Genomic DNA, 13,823 nt, shown 5'->3' with positions numbered 1-13,823 from the left:
AGCAAGCCAATGAGCAGCACTTACTCCATGGCTTCTGTTTTAGTCTCTTCCTCCAGGATCCCGCTGACGTGGAACTGTGATGTGGAAGCACTGGCTAAGTAAGCCCTGGGCTTGGCTGCGGTGTCACAGCAGCACATGCCCTCCCTGACAATGACACTGCTGAGCGTGAAAACCTGGGGAGTAGCAGCAGGTCCACAGACGCCAGCCCATGTATGTTTCGTAGCTGACTGCCACACTGCCGAAGGGAAACGGGCACACGTCGACTTCCTGTAAATGACCACCAAGCTTGGACCAAATGAGATCGTATTATAATGCAAAACTAATAGATTAGTGGCAAAACAATTGAACGAGCCAGCACAGGGACCATCTGAGCACTTGGGGAGCTGAGACAAGAGGAGACACGATCAAGGTTAGCCTTCGTTACAGAGCAAGATCCAGGTCTCCAAACAAACCAACAAAACACCAGAGAAACACTGAAGTCCTCGACGAAGACACAGGAAAGCGAAAGAACAGAACTTGAGGGAAACTTTTTGTTGTTGTTGTTGTTGGAATAAGGTGACAAAAAGTTTAAAGGAATAAAATGATGAACTCAAATCTGTGTTAAAGGGTCAAGGGTCAGTGGCTAAATTCTACCTAAGGGGTGACAGCAACAGCCCTTGAGTTCAGGTAACTGTGTTTAGTTTGAGAAGAACAAATTTTATGCTTTTAAATATCTGAACCAAAATTAAATGACATGAAAATCATATAGGCTTCTGACTTTTAGTGTCTACAAATGGTTGGGGGACACAGCCAGGATTCCCAACAGCCACTGTAAGTTAAAGGCAGAACCAAGTGGTTCATACCGAGACCATGCAGCCCTCCCAGCCTAACACATGGCCACCCTTTCCCTTCACAGAAAGTCTGCTGACCCAGCTAAGCCAAGATTTACCACAGCAGCTTTCCCTGTGGCACAGGGCTGGTCTTGTTCCCAATGGAGAGCATGGTGGCTAGATCTGGGGCTCCCTTGCCCATCAGGCAGGAAGAGAAGCAAGAGTGCCCGGTAGTGCCACCTGCAGCCCAACAGAGGAATGGCAGGCATGGAACTGGGCTGTTGGGGAAGTTAGTCCCCTGGCAGATTCTAAATAACTATGGCCTCACTGATGCCTGTTGGGAACACAATCTTGGTTTTTACCGGGCACTTTTTAAACTGACGGAACAAAACCGCAACTACAAATCTTTCTTCTCACATTCATGGATGGGGCGGATGCTCCCCAAATAGAAGAGATGCTCCCAGTATTCCCATCTACACTAACTGCTCCCCATGCACATCTGAAAAGTCACACAGAAGTTTGCCATGTGAGCCCTGCCTGCAGCCTCCAGTGGAGTCCTCTAGAGCACCCCACTGAGATGCTGCATGTCAACTAACTTCTGAGGATGAGGGGGCAGGTGTGTCACAGCCAGCAAACCTACACCAAAATAATAAACACAGGACTGTAAAGTGGTTGGTTCTGCCAGCTCCAAACCAAACCAGGACCCCTTAGTCCAGAGCATCTCATCACGAGCCTATGTGCCATGACTCCTGTCACCAGAGATAGCTGAGGGCTCGCAACCATTCCGAGCAAAGCCTCAGAGAAGAACCACTGCTTTTCACCTTCTCCTAGACTCGAGAGGAGGTAAAACACGGCACCTGTGAACTGTGCATGTGTCCTGAGGTCAGTGTCCACATCTGGATTGGGCTTCCATGCTGGCTGAGGTGAATACTGAAAGATGGGGTCCTGAGACTTAAGGTTAGAAAAGCCCAGCTATGACCATAAAAAGTCCAAGCTGGAGCATTAGAAGATGCAGGCACCTGGAGAGTGTGGAGGGTGAGCACAGCCCCAGGAGGCCTCAGTGAGGGCTACAGAACCACCACACACTGCTGCATCTCCACTAGCCCCAGAACTTCTGACCAAGTGCTCAGGGCTCAGAAGGGACACAGAAGAGTAGGGCAGAGCTCTTGGTATTGTCTCAAGAGCCTTCAACTTACTTCATCTTCTTCATCTTCATCATCATCGGATTCAAGAACACCATCCAGTAAATCTTCTATGAAGAAAAACAAATTTATCAGAAAACCCACAAAGCTTGTCACTTGGCCACTGAACGTCAGCCAGGTCACCCATGTGAGCATCATACGGAGAGTCATGCTGCTGACCACGAGCCGACACCCTGCCTGCTCCTGACCACTGCCCTCCCACACTCCTGATCACTCATTAGCACACACATTTACTCTCTTGGCTACCCTGAATCAGCCAGTTTGCTACCATTCTTAGCAACCTCAAATACACTCTGTTTTTATCAGATCGTATTTATTCATATTCTTATAAACATCAGAGGGAGCTGCAGGGCAGGAGAATAAACTGGTGCTTACTCCCAGGGAGCCGGCTAGCTTCTACAACCGGTGCTATTTCACATAATTCTCTCAACAGCTTCGCTGACCACTGCTCACAGGTAACAAGTGGAGGACAGAGGACCCAGGGACCTGTTTGTGGTTTTTCTTTCTAAACCCCATTGTTCTAACTTAAAGGTATAGATTTGGGAATGGAGCTGATGTAAGGTTACCCTTAGATGAGCTTTAATGGGGGTGGAGGTGAACAAGAATGACAGATACAGAGGCAGACTGACTGACTGACACATAGGGCCATGAGCAGGTCTTGAGAGGGAAGAAAATACTTGGAGAGATATAGCTTACACTAGAGATCCTATGATGGGGCTTTAAAGGGAGAGAAAGAGCCCTTTCTTCCAAACTGGGACAGAGTTACACTAGGAGAGACAGATGCCATGCACAGTATGACCAAGCTTGAAAGGAAGAACAGAAAATCCCCTGAGCAAAGACAGTTTCTGACTCAGAGCTTTTTGAGGGTGTCAGGAAGTTCCACACCATGTAACTTGTGACCTAGCCTTCAAGCAAAGGGAACAGGGGCAGGCACTAGCTCAAGGTAGGAGCATAAATTTATATGCAGCTGCAAGGGCTTGCCTTTCCACTAAGGCTGTGTGCTTAAAACTGTCAGTGGTGTGTGTGTGTGTGTGTGTGTGTGTGTGTGTGTGTACATTGTCAGTTCTTCATTGGGGGTTGGAGGGTATAGCCTGATTTTTCCAAGCTCCCTCATCTGGTCTCTCACAGTAGACAAGTCTGTGATATAACACAGGGTGGGGGCTGGGGTGTTCTCAAAGGCTGAGGCTCATTACGAGCTTGGTGGATTTGCACATGTGCACAAGTCCATCATACTCAGAGCCAGAGGATGAGCCATCCACCCCTCAGCTGGCAAATGGGGAACATGCTGCTTACTCACGTTCTAGAGAAAGGAGGAAAGGGAAGAACTTGGAGGATTTTACAGCAAGCCAGAACAGTGCACTTGGACCAGGTACATAGCAGACATCACCCAAATATGAGTTACTGTTTCCTCCACAAAGCCGAGCCACCGTCTCTCCCTTGGCATGGCATCTAGACTCCAACAGTACTTTCCCTGTGGAAGACCCTGTTCCCAGTGGACAGATGACTACTGACCTGCTGGGAAGCCCCTGGGAGGCTACTCAATAAACTGAAGGAAGAGCTACTTAGGAGATTAGCAAAGCTCAATTCTGCTCTGAAGGCTACTGGCTAATCTTGACTGTCATCTTGATAAGATTTAGAATCACTTTAGACACATATCTCTGGACAGGCCTGTGATGGAATTTCTAGATTTCAGTAACTGGGTAGGAAGCCACACTTTAAACGTGGTTAGTCTTATTTCACAGGCCAAATTCCTGAATGAAGAGAGAAGGCAAGCTGAGCACCGCATTCCTCTCTGCTTCCTGACTGCAGGTGCAATGGGGCCAGCTCCCTCAAGCTCATGCTGTGGTGATAGACTGTTTCTTCAAACCACAAAGGAAACCCTCCCTTCTTACTGTCTGTCAGGTATCTCACCACAGCAACAAAAGGCAACTAACACGGACACTGGCTGAGATGATTGGCAGGTCAGACTGTAACTGAGAGCGAGTCTGGCATGACTGCATAAGGCGAGGTGTGGCACAGTTCCTGCCCCCGGAACATCCACAGGTCATTGATCCCCACGTGTGCTGACGGTTGCTGGTGCCCCGAAGCTGATCTGCTCTCTCTTCTACTTTACTTCCAATCTCTCTTCCGGGGAATGTACCTCTGCCATTACTCAGAGCTAATCTCACCGTAATAAATGAAACACGTGGTTCTCAGGACTGAGGAATGGAGGTGGTCATGAGGTCGTGGAGGATGAGGAACAGGCCTGCTTGGCCTTTAGGGTCAAAGGAAAGGATCCAGACAACATAACCACAGAGGCCATAAAATCCTACATGTCCTTTGTAGAAATCGCTCATGTTGAGACTTGGCTTTGAATTTGGCCATGAACTTGCTGCATTAATTAGCCAGGGTGAACTCGGGGACATCAAGGATAGAGAGTTAAAGTGGTCTCAAGAAGAAAAGGTATGAGTAGGAGAAGAACGAATCTATAGAAAACAAGCAAATGATAGATGTGCCCATCCTATAGGAGGAAGGCTTGTATCTGTCTAGAACAAGTGGCATCGAAAGGAGAGTACATGAGGCCACAGAATTGCTAGGATAGGAAACAAAGATTTGAGACTTAAAAGATGATGTACAACCAAAAAAGTTAGTGCTTCCTCCTCCTAGATACACTATTCAAACATTGTAAGAAATTATTTTAACCTTAGTAGTCTGTCACCTTTCTGATTTCACATGAAAACAGTTACCGCTGTCTGCTGTACTGGGAAACCACAGGAGCTGTGTCCAGCTGCCTGTGAAGAACAGGCTGTGCGAACCTATAAGGAAATGTGCTTTTGCTCTGTGTTTAGTGTCTGCTTTAAGGAAGCAGGGGTTGGGACCAATGATCTGGGATTCATAAAATTTATGTAAATTTAAGGATTTCTAAAAAAACTGCTAACAATGTTCAAAGCCTTGATGATGTAGCTTTAGTAGAGAAGTCTCGCGCCCAGGCTCTCTGGTCAGACGATGAGGAGACAGCTTGCATCCACTACCTCTCCAAGTTAGTAGGGAACGATTGTTGCTCACATTACCCCTTTATCAGGACCCTCCTCATGCTGAGGCTGGACCTTCCCTGAACACAGTGGCCCCGTTAAATAGTCTGGGGACCAGGCGGGATAAAGGAGAGCAAAAGCCAGCCATGGGTACAAACTCCATCATTTCCAAGCAAAGGTGTCTATGGCTGCTCAGCTTCTTCAGTGTAGACTCACACCAATGGCTCCAGGAGGTCTCCAGGCCTTTAGCCTTGGATTAGGGTCTTTCTTGTTTGGTTGATTCCAGTTCTTGGACTGAACAACTCTCAGGTTCTCTGCCTCTGTAGCAGGTGGACAATTACTGAGGCATAACCTAGCTTCACTTGCTTAAGTCAAGCTAATAAATCCTCTTTTGTAATGCACATATACATACATGTACACATACATACATACATATGTACACATCTACATACATATGCATGCTGACACAGCGTCATCCTAAGGGAGACTCTCTACTGACTTTCCTGGTCCAGAGCCAGTGGGACAATGAAGTCTGTCCCTTCAGTGGTGTTTGCACAGGTCCATACCCTGCTGACCTGCACCACTGTCTCAGAAAGCTGGCTGTCCACACAGTGCTTTGCACCTTGCATTTGAGTGAATTTTAATCACCTAACACCCTTTCTCTGCCCATGGACAGCACACTCCAGTCTGCCATGAGAAGAAGCCTTCCACACTGCGCTAAGACTATCACCACATACTCCTCGTGTAACATATGTTCGGGCTCCTCAGTTGGGCAGTCTTTACGTTGATTCCCCAGCCCAGTTTCCAATCCCCAAATCCTATAATCTCTTATAGGATTTGACCACATATCCACACTACCCAGAACGCTCCAGCCCTATGACCTAGACAGCTCCTCATCATCCTCCTCCTTCTGGGACATCCATCTCTCCCACTGCTCCTGAGCCATTGCATGCCTTACAAAGGCCTCCGCTGGTAACAGCAGGGCCTGAAGCTAGGAACCTGCTCTGCCTTGCTCCTGCCTGGTGCACTGGCTGCTGTCTCTGACCTTTCTCTCTTGATGAGCTAGAATGTGCTGGCTACCCTCATGGGTGGCTGGAGTTGTGACCTGAACCTGAGTTGGGATAAACCTCCCTACTGTTGTTGTTGGCTGAACACTCTGCACAATTCTGTACTTTTCCTTTGGGCTTCACCAGTGTTCCACCTTGCTGGGACAACCTGAGAACTTGAAAGCCCCCTCTGGTCCCCAGCCAGGATGATGATGATGGTGTTAGTCTGGGCAAGGCCCCGACTGGGAACTGTCAGTAAAGGATGGCTACCTGTGGACGTTTCCCAGGTGCACCGGGTGAAGGGCTTACTTGTGGGGAGAGATAAAAATACTCTGTCATTTGTCGTGTGCTGAATGGAGCTGTGCACTTGAACTGATGCCAGGGAAGGCATGGGGAGAGATCGGTGATAAATCTGGTCCCCCAGATGCTGGGTCAGGAGTCCACAGAAAGAGCTAGGGACTTTCTGATCCCTTACACAGGACCTCCCTGGTTCACCTGCCAGATGTGTATCATGGCAATGGAGGGGCTGCAGAAAAAGGAACCAAGCTGCCTCCTCCCTGCTGCCAGGTGGCACATACACACTTTTCTGGAATGGTGACGTGGTGACATGTTCTACATGGTGCTAGAAGGACAGGCATCTGTTTCCCTAACTGGCCATAGGACCTGGGAAAGTTGCCCTTATCACCCTTATCAGTGGGGCAGGATTTAAGAGGGGACAGGAGGGGCTCGTAAAGAGATCTTACAAGGGTAGAGAAGGCTTCAGTAATTGCTTCCAACTCATTTTTTGTTGACCACACACCTCTCATGTGATAAGAGATCTCTATTGTGGCCTTGACTACTTGGCTACACTCTGGAGGGAGGATGCACATGCCCGTGTGTGTGTGTGTGTGTGTGTGTGTGCGCGCGCGCATGTGGAGGCCAGAGGTCAACCTTGCATAACATTCCACAGGAGCTGTCTATCTCGAGACAGTGTCTCTCTCTTGGACCTATGCAAGGCTGACCAGCCAGTGAGCCTCAGGGATCTGCCTGTTTCCAACTGCCCAGTTCTTGGATTACAAGTGTGTGTCACCATGCCTGGCTTGTTTACAGGAGTGCTGGTAATGGGACTCAGGCCCTTAATCTTGATGGCAAGCACTTCAGTGATAGAGCTATCTCTTCACTCCACCACCCCACTGTGTGATGTGTGAGTGTGTGTGTGTGTGTGTGTGAGTGAGTGTGTGTGTGTGTGTGTGTGTGTGTGTGTGTGTGTGTGTGTGTTACTAGATACAGACCTGGGACCCCGTACTAGTCAAGGAGTCCTACTGAACTTTCATGTGCTGAACTTGACTCCCCTGCTTTCTTTAAAGGCTTCTTTTCTATATTTTGAAATGGTGTCTTGCTATGTAGTCTAGGCTGGCCTTAAACTCTTAGTGTGGGATTACAAGTGCGCACTCATATCTGACTCAAAAGCCTCCTGATTGACTCCCAAGGTATGAAAACTTTGTGAGAAAGCCTGTGCATCTTTTTGTCATATGTGACCAACTTAAAAGATGAGACAGAGATAAAACTGACCGGAATTCAGCTGCTTGATGATAAACTCTATCTGGCGAATCATTTCGGCGTTGCCTTCTTTGATGAAGCATCGCAGAATGTCCTCCATTCCCTAGGTGCCGTGAGGAGAGAGCAAACATGTCAGGATGGGGATGTGAAGGACCACTTTCAGAGGTAGTTTCATTTAATACCAAAGGTTGTTTTTTTTTTTTTTTCCTTATTTGGGGGAAAGGTGTTTTTTAAAATAAAAATTATCTGCTTAGTATTAAACATTCATTTTAAAACTCACAGTAAAATTGTTTTCTCTTTGGTTGATTACCTTGACTTAATTATAACATTATAATACACTTAGAAAACAAACCTGAAGAGATCATTAGCTTGTCTTAGATGCCTGTATCCCTGTATCCTAGCACTCAGGGCACAACTACACCATTGCCTTTAGTTTGGGAAACAGGTACTTTGGGGAGAGAATTTCTTTCCTATGTTTCCCCTAAGTTTATATATATACTGCCTTCTGAATTTGAGGGTCATTTATGATCTTTGAAAAGCTGAGGGGGCTGGAGAGATGGATCAGTGGCTAAGAGCACTGACTGCTCTTCCAGAGGTCCTGAGTTCAATTCCCAGCAACCAGTTGGTGGCTTACAATCATCTGTAATGGGATCTGGTGTGTCTGAAGACAGCTACTCGTATGCATAAAATAGATTAAATAAATCTTAAAAAAAAAAAAGAATGAAAAGCTGAGCCACATGTTTTTAACAAATAGGTTTCTTCAAACAGTGGAGATTCCTATTCTATCAGAAGAATGATGGAGGGACCAAGGAGTTGGCTTGGCAGGGAAAAGCTCTTGGCTGCATAAGCCTGATGACCTGGGTACAAACCCTGAAGCCCATGTGAAAGGCCAGGTACGGCAGGCTTGCACAGCTGTGGTCCAGCTGTGGTCCAGCATGCCCACGTGAGGTAACAGAAACAGGAGGTACAGCTGTACGACTGGACAGAGTACGAAGGAAAGCAGCAGAAACAAGAGACACTGCCTCAAAACAAGGCCTGAGAACCAATGCCTAAAAATTTGCCTGTGACTTTTCTATGTGTACATGCTGCCCTACCTCCCAAATAAACAAAAACTAAATTTCTGCGGTTTTGGGGGCAGAGTCTTACAATGTAGCCCTGGTTAGCTGAAATTAACTATGTAGAGCTGGCTGGCCTTAAATGTAAAAGCGATATGCCTGCCTCTGTCTCCCAAGTGTTGGGATTAAAGGCATGGGCCACTGTATCTGGCCTAATTAAAAATGTAAAGACAGAGCAATAAGAGACAGTCTGTTAAGACTGCTGATCTTACAGAGGACCCGGGTTTGATTGTCAGCACATCAGTTCACAGTTGCCTATAACTAGTTCTAGGGGATCTAATGCTTTCTTCTGGCTTTCCTGGTTTTGAGGCATGCAAGTGGTACACACATACATGCAGGTGAAGCATCCACACACATAAAACTAAAAGAAAAGCCATAGAAAATGATAGTTATTTCACTGAGCCACTGTAACGCGGTGACACTGTGACACCAGCTCTACTCTTGGAGAACTAAAGCAGACTTGGAGGTAAGATATTTGGGTCAGCACAGTGCAATCCCTGTCTCTCCTCCTTTCTCGCGGCACTGGCAAGTGTGCATGTGCTGTGCTGGATCAAACAAGGTTATCTTGGCACCAAGAGGGGAAGCATATTTAAAACGGAACCCAAAACACAACAATCGGCGTCTAGAGAGGCTGGCTCACTAGCAGGCAACAACACTAATCAAAATGCCTAACACTTGCCCTTGAATCTGTGGTGACATGAGCCAGTGTGGCCCATATTTTATTGTTATTTATTTATTTATTTATTTTGGAGACAAGGCCTCACTATGTAGTCCTGGCTGGCCTGGAACTCACTATAGATACACCTGCCTCTGTCTCCAAAGAGCTGGGATTAGAGGCAATAGTTATATTGGAGTCAAAGAAAGTGCATAGAGCTTGGACCACATGGAGTTTGGATTGTGATCCTGCCTCTGAGTCAGGTCCCATGCTATCTCACTCCCAGAGATGAGCTGTATCACTGGTACTACTTGTGCAGATGTCTGTGTCTGTTACAATGTAACCCTGCATGCAACTGTATGTAAGAGCCGTGCACTTCATTTTTGCAAATTATACTTAATAAATGGCACCTAGTCCGAGGATGCCACAATGGGTGAATGAGCTGTGAAATGGCACCTGCTGGGTCTGGGAGGGATGGGTGGCTCAGTGAGAGAGCACAGCTGAAGCCCTGGAGTAGAGGAGGTATCCCTGTGGGAACAGAGAGAAGATCTGAGGGCTGGACCAGAACCATGGGAGGCTGGAATGGAAGTGTAGACAGAGTAGACTATTGAGGAATAGTCTGGAAAGAAGGAAAGACTGACGGGTGTCTTGGAGGCAAGGACAAAGTGTTTCAAAGAACTAAGGGACTATGGCAGCTCTTATGGGGCCAGTCAGACACGGGCTCATCCTATAGCCATCCACCACAGCCTGCCTCAGTGGTTGGCTGCCAGAGGGCTAACCATTCTCTCTCTGTCTCATGCAGTGGTCTCTTCCCTGCTTCCATCCCATGAGGTGAGTTAGGGGCTCTCCATCATTAGGAGATAGTTGGGTGTTAAACCTTAGCATGCCATTAACCACAATGGCTACTGAGAGCTTAGGAACAGCCAGAGACAAAGAACTGGGCCCAACTCTTTTTTTGCAGAGGCAATTCTGTGATCTGCCCATATCTTTATAGATCTCTTGAGTTCAACTGACGCTTGTTCTTACGTCTCCGGCTTAGTTAGCAGGTGGAAAGCAAACATCTCAGCCCCTGTGTCGTTAGTTAGGGGACTACTTGGACACCTCATAGCAAATACTCCTGTGAAAAATCTCACATATATTTTTTAAAACCACACATAATAGGTAATGTTTAATCTAAATTATAGAAATGAGAAGGCATAAAAAATAACAGTATTCTCTGGGTGTGTGGCACACGCTACCTAAGTTATTCTAGCATTCAGGAGGCCAAGGCAGGAGGACCAAGGGCTCCAGCCTTCCCTGGGCTAGAGTGAGACCCTGCCTCCCAATACAAACAAGAAGACCTGGTGTTTCATCCAAAAAGCAATAGATAAACCTAGACAAATATGGGTTGGGAAGAATAACAGGGACTCATCACTTGCCACTCAGATGCCTCAGAGGGCACAGTGAGCCAAGCAGAAAGAAGAGAGGAACTTAGTCCAGCTACAGTTAAACAGTGAAAACAAGGGCCGAGTCTACCTTAGTGAAAATGCACAAAACCAGAAATGATTGAAATCTTTAGATTTTGGAATATCTGCATATACATAATAAGATAGATATCTCAGGAATGGGACCCAGGTCTAAACACAATTAATTTATGTATTAGGTTCAAATACCTTCAATATGTAGCCTCTAGACAACTTACATACCATATGTATATTACATACTATACACTGTAGATACACATACACTCAGTCAGCTGTTATTTTGAGATAGTCCCACTGTATAGCCCACACTGGCCTCAGGCCCATGATCCTCCTGTTTCTGTCAGCTGAATGCTGGGACCGTGCACTACCCTACCTGGCTATTCAACATTTTTAAGTTTTGTGGGTGAAATGGTTTCATGGTGTGAATTTTTCATCTACAGCTTCATGTCTGTGCTCAAAAAGTTTCTGATTTTGAAGCATGTTAGATTCTGCACCCTTTTAATTGACTGGAACATTATTAAATATACTCCTCACTGATTCTCTTCTCACGTATACATTTAAGATGACACATAGGTTTTACAGATTTATTTTAATTTTATGTGTTTGGGGTGTGTGCACACATGTGTGCGTGCACCATCCACGTGAGTATAGGTGCCCTCAGAAGCCAGAAAAGGAACCTGGAGTTACAGTAGGTATGAGCTGCCCAGTGTGTGATGGGAACTGAATGTGGACCCTCAGGAAGAGCAGCAAGTATTCTGAACTGCTGAGCCAGTTCTCTGGCCTCTGTAGTCTAGATTTCTGTGTTTGGAACACTCAGCTTTTCTCAACTGAGATGACAGAGAGGAAACATTTAATATGGCCTGATTTCTCACTAGACTGAAGACTGTATTAGTGCTGGGATGTGGCTTAGGGGCCAAGTGCTTTAGTCAGTAAAGCCATATTAATTTCATCCCTGGTAGTTTGGGAGCAGGAGAGACAGAGCAGGAGAAGGAGGAGAGGGAGGGGGAGGGAGAATGGGAGAGGTTTTAATTTCTGGTGTGAGAGACTGCAGCACAGGTGTGGAAGGCTCTGGAGGCAAACACGGGATGGGTGCGCCCTGGCTGTGTGACTCTAGGCAGAGACGTCTCTCCCAAGCCATCGGTAAAGAAATGGACACAACTATAGTCAGTCCTCCAGGGGCCTCTGAGCAGGTTAAGTAGGAGGAAGCAGTCCCTGTACCAGCTAGAGCAGTGAGTACCACTAGATGCACTTACTGTGTGCACATGCACACAGTGTGTCTGTGGAAGCCAGAAGAGGGTAACTCTCAGGAATGAGCTCTCTTCTACCATCTGGTTCCGAAATAGAACTCAGGTTGTCAGGTTTCATGGCAGGTGCCTTTACCCACCGAGGCACCCTGCCACCCCTAAATACTAATTAGTTTTAGTGTGGAAGGCAATTCAGTTCCATTGTTTATACAGACGATTCTTAAATAAATCATGTCTTATTTAACTGCTGACGTGATTTTAGATAAATGACTAAAGATTTAGTAATTCTCTTAAAAAAATAAACAAAACCAATAGGCGGAATGTTCTTGTGGTCTCCTGTGTTCTGAGTATGGCAACACATTTAATCCCTTCACCATAGAATTTAATATGTACACAGTTACTCTGGTTTCACATGGCATTAGAAAAAAGGTCAAAGCTTTAGTGGTTTTGCTGGCTAGCTTTAGAAACAACTGTCCTCACAAACTCAGACGTTAATCACTCAGCCATTGTTGCTGTACTTCAAATATAAGCACAAATGTAAACAAAGCAAAACTCTTCTTACCCATAATTGTGGTGCAGGGCACTTTTAGAAGCTGCCAAGGAACACCTCCAACATTACAAAAATAAGCCTGCTAGAATTTCCCCAACACCGTGGCTTTTTACCACTTACAGTTTTTACCATTTCCTCGTGAGATTCTGAGGAAAGCAACAGACTCTCCCTTGAGAAAAACCACTCGTGTATCTTTGGCAGACAGCCTTGGGGAGTCTGCCCTGGAGGAAGGTAGCCCTCTCCTCACAGTACTGACTCGTGGTCCTGGGAGGACCCTGTGAACTGCTCAGGGCTTTTTTTCCCCCTTCTGTTCTGTGAGACAGAGTCTCACAAGAAGGTCCCATATGAGCCAGGCTGGCCTCAAACTCAGTAGTTCAGAATAGTTTCAAATTTGCAGCGATCTTCCTGACTCAGTCTCCAAGCACTTAGATGACATCTGTGCACCTATGGCCAGTGCAGGACATCCTCTTACCATGGCTCTGGCCTCCTCACGAATGGACGGGATGGACAGGATGCTGTACAGGGCTCCATTCACATATGGCTGTATCTTTAAGGGGAGAAAAAAAAAGAGAAGTCATTTGTAGGTTTTCAAATACTGTACACCTCAATTATCAGAAGTTAGGCTTAAGAGCAGTCTGGCTAAGGGAGAGTTGGCATCCATCCTTCAGAACCCAGAATGCACATTTCACAGGAGACACCTCCATTTGTGACGCTGCAACTAAAGCCAAACCTAAATCCAGCACTCCCTCTCGGCCTTCTTCCTGCTGTGTCACTGCTCAACTACGTGACCGCTGGCATCCTGGCCAATCAGAGCAGACACTCGGGAGTCACCATGGATCTGCTCTTTACTCCTGGGTTTGCCTGTTGAGTGTTACTGCCCGAGCCTGTTTCCCACATCAGCTGCTACTGTCCTTGGATGCTGGTGACACAGCTAAGGATACATTGTCTCTACACCAGACCCACTTCTAAAGCTTGCCCTGTGATCCAATTACTGTATAGCTGAGCTTTCTTGCCTGTTCTGTTTGATAAGAGCCTCTTTTCCATATCCAAAAAATATTAGCGTGCAGACGAATGTGTGCATCTTGCTCCTGATGTCTCTGGGTCTCTTCTTTCAAGAGCAGGGCTCTCTAACACAGGGTACACAGGCGCAACCTTTGTCCGCTGCAGATAACACTCTTCCAGCTTCTAA

At 46.6% G+C, this 13,823-nt stretch overlaps 1 protein-coding gene across 1 annotated transcript in view; it reads right to left on the bottom strand.

Annotated features, from left to right (window-relative positions):
• The window catches only part of ARMC9 (armadillo repeat containing 9), a 119,993-nt gene that overhangs the window by 57,494 nt on the left and 48,676 nt on the right, over nt 1-13,823 (bottom strand). Inside the window, exons 17-19 of the mRNA XM_080932795.1 lie at nt 13,107-13,181; nt 7,620-7,710; nt 2,006-2,061 (exon numbers count right to left, since the gene is read on the bottom strand). Coding sequence (XP_080788921.1) covers nt 2,006-2,061; nt 7,620-7,710; nt 13,107-13,181 — 222 coding nt within the window. The remainder of the gene's footprint in view (nt 1-2,005; nt 2,062-7,619; nt 7,711-13,106; nt 13,182-13,823) is intronic.

Source organism: Micromys minutus (genome assembly GCF_963924665.1).
Source record: "Micromys minutus genome assembly, chromosome: 19".
NCBI lineage: Eukaryota > Metazoa > Chordata > Mammalia > Rodentia > Muridae > Micromys > Micromys minutus.
Note: the sequence above shows the minus strand (reverse complement) of the source record. Positions and strands in the feature narration are given on the sequence as shown.